The sequence below is a fragment of the Maniola jurtina genome, chromosome 11, assembly GCF_905333055.1.
Source record: "Maniola jurtina chromosome 11, ilManJurt1.1, whole genome shotgun sequence".
NCBI classification, from domain to species: Eukaryota; Metazoa; Arthropoda; class Insecta; order Lepidoptera; family Nymphalidae; genus Maniola; species Maniola jurtina.
The window spans coordinates 8,076,210-8,084,069 of record NC_060039.1 but is presented as its reverse complement, the minus strand read 5'-3'; the positions used below and the strand labels follow the sequence as shown (position 1 = coordinate 8,084,069).

Here is a 7,860-nt window from a genome sequence, read left to right as displayed (position 1 = left end):
CTACCTAACTAAATATAATTACGAGGAAACAGAAAAACTACTGATTGCGCCAGTTACGTTATGTTATTTTATGATATTGTGATAGTAGTGGACTGTAATATTAAAATCAAAAAAGTGACGCGGTGCTATAAAAAAGAGATAGGAATTTTCTGGAAGAAGGGAACAGCACTAACCTCTGGTTTGTCTATCTTCTGGACTGCTAACGGCGCCGTTGCTTCTTCCTCTCCGAATGCACGTCGCGGATCACTTCACTGATATTTTGGCACAATCATATAGAAATAAAAAGTCGGGAATACGTTAAATTATTATTTTATGTTACGAGCACGACACATTGCTTCCTTGCTTTTCGAAGTGTGTAAGTGGCGCCATCGTTGTAGCTTTTTTTTCTAATTTTGTCCACTGAGGCAGCTCTGGCTTCTCGCCTTTTGGTCCTTCAGTGCTTTCAGGGTGTATGGAAAGTGGAATTTAGGAAGGCACCGCGTAATTTAATTAAATTTGTATTTATTTTTAACTGGCGCAACCATCCACCCCCCTTTAAAGGGTCACCTTTAACAAGAAGTAGAGCGAATAGGGCTCTATGAGGAACGCACATTGCGTATAAATTAGTCTAAGGGGACATGAAATATTATATCGAGTTAAGTTACATTAAGAATGTTAGTATTTAATATATATAGGATATGGTATAAAATTATAAGCTAATTTACTATCTAAACTTGAAGCTTTATATAATGCTTACTGCGTTGGAAGAGGGCATAATCGAACAACCGGACGGAGATAAGTTCTCCCAGAAATTTTCACGGTCGCTACGCGAATTATGCCGTCTTTCGCGGGGTGCACTTTCTCCACTACTGCTAGAGGCCAAGCCAGGGGCGGTACGTTATCGTTTATGACTACAACGACAGTTCCTGGTGTGATTGGAGCGGAAGGAGTATTCCATTTTTGTCTAACCTGTAGACTATGTAGATACTCCATCCTCCAACGATTCCAAAAGGATTGGACCATTTTATCCATTAACGAGTGCCTGTCAAGTAAGTTCATTTTATCTGAATTGACATCAGGCGCAGGTAAGGAAAGCAGGGGCGCAGTATGTAGAAAGTGACTTGGCGTAAGAGCTGAAGGCTCCGCGGGATCAGAGCTGAGTACCGTCAGCGGACGCGAATTAAGTAGACATTCGACTTGTGTGAGTACAGTACACAGTTCCTCATAGGAAAGGAGCTGTTGTCCTATGACTCTAAACAAAATCGATTTTGTTACCTTTACCATACTCTCCCACGCACCCCCTTGGTGCGGGCTATTGGGACATATGAACTTCCAAGTTATGCGACTCTCGGCGCATTCTTGTTCTAGCTTTGGATAATAATCATCTCTAAGAAACTTATATAGATCACGAAGGTACGAAGCAGCACCTTGGAAATTCGTACCTCGGTCGCTATAAAGCACCTGAATAGGCCCACGTCTCGAGAGAAATTTTTTAAATGCAGCAAGAAAGCTGGGAGTGTTAAGTGAGGTAGCGACCTCAATATGTGTAGATCTCGTAGTGAGACATGTAAATAGAACTATATATGCTTTTTCGCTGTGTACGCCACGGCGGCGTACCGGAACGTATGGTATAGGACCTGCATAATCACAGCCTGTGAAAGTAAAAGCTTTTAACGCGGGACGCGTACGGATATCAGGAAGATCCGCCATTAACGGATATGTCGGACGCGGCTTGGCGCGAAAGCAAGTATTACATTTGTGGACTCTCTGCCTTATAATTCGGCGTGCTGACAAAATCCAGAATTTCTGCCGAAGTAAAGCCATTAGAAGTTCTGGTCCAGCATGTAGATGTTTAATGTGGTAATAATCGATGATCATGTTTACCACATGGTCATTGCGAGGCAATACGACCGGGTGTATTTTTTCAAAGTCGAGTCCCGAATTGACAAGACGACCGCCGACACGGATCAAACCATTATCGATAAATGGTCGCAGGCGATTAAACGCCGGCGAGCATGGTGCGTTATTTTGAATTTTAGAATATTCGTTAGCAAAATATTGATTTTGCAGAACGCGAAGCATCCTATTCTCTGCAAAATCTAAGTCTTCAGCAGTTATTGTTGTAGTACTACGACGTGGAAGTAACTTTAAACACCTATAAATATATACGATTATACGTAGAAGTTTACTCCACGAGGAAGTACGGAGGGCAAGCTCATATAAAGCGCATTGCTTTACAGACGTACACACAGGATGTGTCAGAATTTTTCGCTCGGGTAAGTCATCTATACATTGCCCATCAAGAGTCTTGAGCGGCCACTGAGACGGGTGCAGCGAGGCCCACGGCGGACCATGGAGCCACAGAGGGTGTGAGACGAGTTTCTCAGGAGTGACACCCCTGGATAAAATATCAGCTGAGTTCTCAGTGCCAGCGCAGTGATAAAAGTTATCAGGTGAGATATTCTCTGTTATTTTAACCACGCGATTCGCGACGAAAGTCTGCCATCTATGCGGAGAACTCTTGATCCAATACAAGGCGACTTTTGAGTCGAGAAATGCATACGTAGCTTTGATTGGGACGCGCTCAGCATAATTGTCATGTACAGTACGAAGCAATTTCGATAATAAGACGCCACCTAGTAGCTCGAGACGCGCGATCGAATGTGGTTTTGTCGGCGAAACTTTACTTTTCGCGCAAACAAGACGCACAGTGTTGCCAGAAGGTGAACTCACGTGCAAATAAACTACAGCACCGTAAGCTTCGAGGCTAGCATCTGACAGTCCCAAAAGGGTTATTTCACAGCCTTCGGTCACGCCCACATGACGTGGTATGTGAAGTTTGTTCAGGGCTGGTAGTTCATCGCAAAACTGTCTCCACATCTTAATGATGTGTGGTGGAGCTACAGTGTCCCAATCAAGGTTTAATTGCCAAAGCATTTTAATTAATATTTTGGCATACACGACAGTGGGAGCAACGAAGCCCATTATGTCCCACAGACGGGCAACAGTCGACAAGATGGAGCGCTTAGTGCATGTCACATCGTCGGGTACGGAAATTTTGAAATAAAACGAGTCATTTTCGGTAGACCAATGCAAACCAAGTATCTTATGGTGCACGGTTTTATCAAACTCCACTTCAGTAGGAAGTTTGTGCGAAGCTGGAATATGATTTAAAACTTCACGAGAATTGCTATTCCACTTGATTAAATCCCACTGTGCGCCTTTGAACAAGTCAATCATCTGTTGTGACGCAGTGACTGCTTCACGCTCGCAAGGAAGCGAGAAAGCAACGTCATCCATGTATAGCGCCGGTAGCACAATGCTACTCGCTAGCGGATATTTCGCGCCATCATCTTCAACGAGCTGTCGTACCGTGCGCAGTGCATGGTAAGGACTCGAAGTGAGGCCAAAACAGACACGATTGAATTGATATAGCACGAGAGGGTCTTGTGGTCTAAAGCGATATAAGAAGCATTGATAGCGACGATCAGCTTCGCGCATAATTATTTGTAGAAATTGCTCGCGACAATCGGCTGTCATTGCTATCTCATGTAGACGAAAATTTAAAATTATTTTAAATAGATCACCCTGTAGGTTAGGGCCGGAATGTAGCAGATGGTTCAATGCCTGACCGGAGCTGGAAGGACATGAAGCATCTACGACCATTCTCAATTTCGTCGATTTGTCTTCCCTTAGGATTCCTGTATGGGGCATCACATAGATAGGAACAGGATCTTGAGAATCATACGAAGGCGCGGGAGATATATAATCTTTCGCGAGATAATTTTTTATGACGTCATCATACGCTGACCTCAATTTAGGTGAAGCTTCGAGCTTTCTTTCGAGGCAAGCGAAACGTTTTTTAGCTACGTCCATAGAATTCCCTAGCGAACATACATCCTCTTTAAATGGCAGGCCGACAACGTATCTGCCAGTGACGGGATCACGGATAGTAGTCGAAGTATAAAAGTCTTCGCATTCAGCATCGTCGGGATGTTGAACCGAAGCGGAAGGAAGCTCTTCGAGTTCCCAGAAACGCCTAACTATAGAGTCAATAGCGGGAGGCTCTTGAACGAAACAACATGTCAAGGCCGAGTATGTATTCACGGTAGATATCGTAGGCGCATTGCCCATGAGCACGAGACCTAAGACCGTGCGCAGTGCGACTGGCATCGACGAGTCGCGACGTGACGTATGGACGTCGTCGGGCAGAAGCAAATGCGGGAATAGGGAAGCTCCTATTAAAGCATCTATTTTATCAGGTACGCCGAAACTTTCGTCAGCAAACGGGATACCCTTAAGGTGTGATAGGACCGACGTATCTACCACAGCCGTAGGCAATTTATCTGTCACTTTGTCAACGACGAGTGGCGAAATATTGAAGCTAACGTCGTCATTGAAGCGAGAATAAAATTTAAAATTAACTGAATTGGATTGAATAACCTTTTCTATTCCACCGAATCCTTTAACAATAGTAGGTTCTGTTTTTGACCATTGAAAGCCTAGACGCTCGCAACATTCTCGAGATATAAAATCTGCTTGAGAAGCGCTATCTAATAAAACACGAATTATATGTCGCTTACCGTTGCTATCATAAACTGCAACTTGTGCTGTAGCTAATAGGACAGTAGATCGCTTATCTCCTACACGATTCGATATTTGACTACTGTACGAATGCGTAGCGCTTGTAGAAGCGCCTACGTCCGTAGCACTTGGAGTTACGTCGGTGCGTTCACTTGCTACGAGCGACGATTTGTTAGGTATAGGCGGTGACGATGACGTCACAGCTCCGTCTATGCTTGACGCGTGACTATTTTCTTCGCGACGTTGAAAGTGAAGTCTTTTATTATGCGATAATCCACAAGAACAATGAGGGGGGACCCCGCATTGACCTACTTTATGTAAGACAGACAAACAATTTACACAGGCATTTTTATCCTTAACGCACTTAAAACGTTCCTGAGGGGTTGATAATTTATTAAAATCGGCACATTTATATAAAAACGTATGCGATATATTTTTACATAGACATTTAGACGAGGTAGGCTTATCAACTGTGCTTACATAAGCCTGGTACTTCGGCGCACTGCCAGAAGACCCGTGGCTTGTCTGTTTTATATTTTTATTTTGACGTGTATCCGAAACGTTTGTTGTATTTTTATTAGTACGTTCGAATACCTTCGCGCGAGTCGTGATAAATTCCACAAAATCGTCGAAGTTAGGTATTTTCTTTCCGCACTTTGTTTCAAACGCGCGTACTGTCTCAGTGTCTATCTTTTGTGTAGCTATATGCAATATAATGAGATCAGCCAAATTATCTAATTTTAAGTTTTTTAAAGCGCTCACTGCGCCAGCGAACTGGTCTATGAAAGATTCAAAGTTAGCTGCAGAGGGAATTTGAAAACCTTTATAACGAAATAATTCATGTAAATATGCGGAAGTTAACATTCGTTTATCATCGAAGCGATTGATAAGCGTCTGTAAAATTAACTGATAATTTTCAGCACACGGAGAAATTCCCGCGATCGCGCTTTTTGCTTTTCCCTTCAGCTTCGGTAATAGATAAAATAGCTTTTCGGCATCGGTGAGTAATGGATTATTATCTACTACTGACTTGAAGGTCGTATAGAACATCTGAAAGGATTTTATGTCACCATCGAAATCTAATATCGATATGGGAGCCAGCTTTGGCTTGGCCTTTAGAAGCGCGGGACTCACATTATAATTTGTTTCCGGTGTCGAATCGGAAGTTGACCATTTTGACAGAATCCGTTTGACCCTACTATACAAAGTCTCAAAAGCATACAGACAGTGATAATTAGGAGTTGCTTCAGGATTTAATTGCAATAAACGAGAATTACAATTGTCTACGATGGACTCGAATCTTTCGCGCAACGAATCAATCTGTGACGATTCATCGAGAAAATGTTCCCGTTTTTCGTCATTAGTATGAATGTCGTCATCACGAGACAATTCGAAGATATTTTGCATAATTCCAAATGTAGCTTCACGTTTAGCAAGTAAAATAGTCAATTTAGCATCTTGAATATCTTCACCCTCACTTGAATCTTCTTTCGATTTAGCATCAACTTTAGGCGGCATTTTTATAACGCGTAGGTAATTAATATGTAAACAAATTCACAAAATGTATAGGTAAATTATTAAAATACGAAAATAAACAAGCAAAGTCAGTTAATGCGTAGTTAACGTAATCGGCGAGCGAGCGCCGGAGCGCGCGCGATGATGCAGCCGTCCGCGCCGCCCGACCCGTGGCAATCTGATCGACACGCGTCTAGTTCAAACGAATCTCGATCTTATGCGATAGAACTTAAGAGTCAAGTAACTCGCAATAACTTTTTCAAGTTGTCGTAAAATAGACGGTAAGTATGAAGGTATTCAAGTTTTTTTTTATTTTAATTGTTAATATTATACAAATAAGCTATGTATTTATCAAAATATACATAAATACACGTAAATAAACAGTATGCCTAACTGGGGAAATAGCTAGCTCAATGCTATAAGCTGTTTATGCCAGTATTTTAGGTAAAGAAGAAAGATGACGCAATTGCCACGTTTTTTCTTTTTAACTAAAATAGTAAAATACATATATTCTCAATGAATATTATATGTAAATATTATAAAATATCATTTATTAGAGCCTAAAAAGTATTCTAATAAACGAAATATGCTGAAATATTCCGGAGAAGTCACCACTTACATCCGGCCGAAGGTAACCACTTATATGATTGCGCCAGTTACGTTATGTTATTTTATGATATTGTGATAGTAGTGGACTGTAATATTAAAATCAAAAAAGTGACGCGGTGCTATAAAAAAGAGATAGGAATTTTCTGGAAGAAGGGAACAGCACTAACCTCTGGTCTGTCTATCTTCTGGACAGCTAACGGCGCCGTTGCCTCTTCCTCTCCGAATGCACGTCGCGGATCACTTCACTGATATTTTGGCACAATCATATAGAAATAAAAAGTCGGGAATACGTTAAATTATTATTTTATGTTACGAGCACGACACATTGCTTCCTTGCTTTTCGAAGTGTGTAAGTGGCGCCATCGTTGTAGCTTTTTTTTCTAATTTTGTCCACTGAGGCAGCTCTGGCTTCTCGCCTTTTGGTCCTTCAGTGCTTTCAGGGTGTATGGAAAGTGGAATTTAGGAAGGCACCGCGTAATTTAATTAAATTTGTATTTATTTTTAACTGGCGCAACCAACTACTAAATACATACATTGCGCAAAATATAATCTGATCAAAAGCATAGACATATACGCACACACATACACACACACACACACACACACACACACACACACACACACACACACACATACACACACACACACACACACACACATACACACACACACACACACACACACACACACACACACACACACACACACACACACACACACACACACACACACACACACATCAACCTTTACATAACAATTTATATTTGTATTTTTAACGTATAATTAGATTTATTTCAATTAATTATAAACATTGTATGGGAAGGCACTGGCCCCTATAATACGGGCTGTCCTAGTTTAGGGGCCAGGACTCCATGAAATGCGTATATCTAAATTTGTGAAATAAATTTTCATTTCATTTTCATTTCATTTCATTTTCATTTTCATTTTCAAACCCCGCCCGTTGCACTATTGTCGTACCTACTCCTAGCACAAGCTTGACGCTTAGTTGGAGAGGAAAGGGGAATATTAGTCATTACACATGGCTAATATTCTTTTTTTATTTAAAAAAAACAGAAAAGATACTACAGTTTTTATTAAATTTATACCCTTAATTGATTCCTACACGACATTGTACCGGAACGCTGAATCGTTTTGCGTCTATGCCAGTAGCTA

General features: G+C 41.4%; 1 protein-coding gene across 1 annotated transcript; it reads right to left on the bottom strand.

The window, feature by feature from the left end:
- Nucleotides 1–229: 229 nt before the first annotated feature.
- LOC123869490 lies at nucleotides 230–6,377 on the bottom strand. The gene is made up of 2 exons (XM_045912414.1): nucleotides 2,446–6,377; nucleotides 230–843 (listed from the first exon to the last, which is right to left on the bottom strand). The coding sequence occupies exons 1-2, from the start codon at nucleotides 6,079–6,081 to the stop codon at nucleotides 733–735; spliced, it is 3,747 nt and encodes a 1,248-aa protein (XP_045768370.1). The 5' UTR covers nucleotides 6,082–6,377; the 3' UTR covers nucleotides 230–732.
- Nucleotides 6,378–7,860: the final 1,483 nt, after the last annotated feature.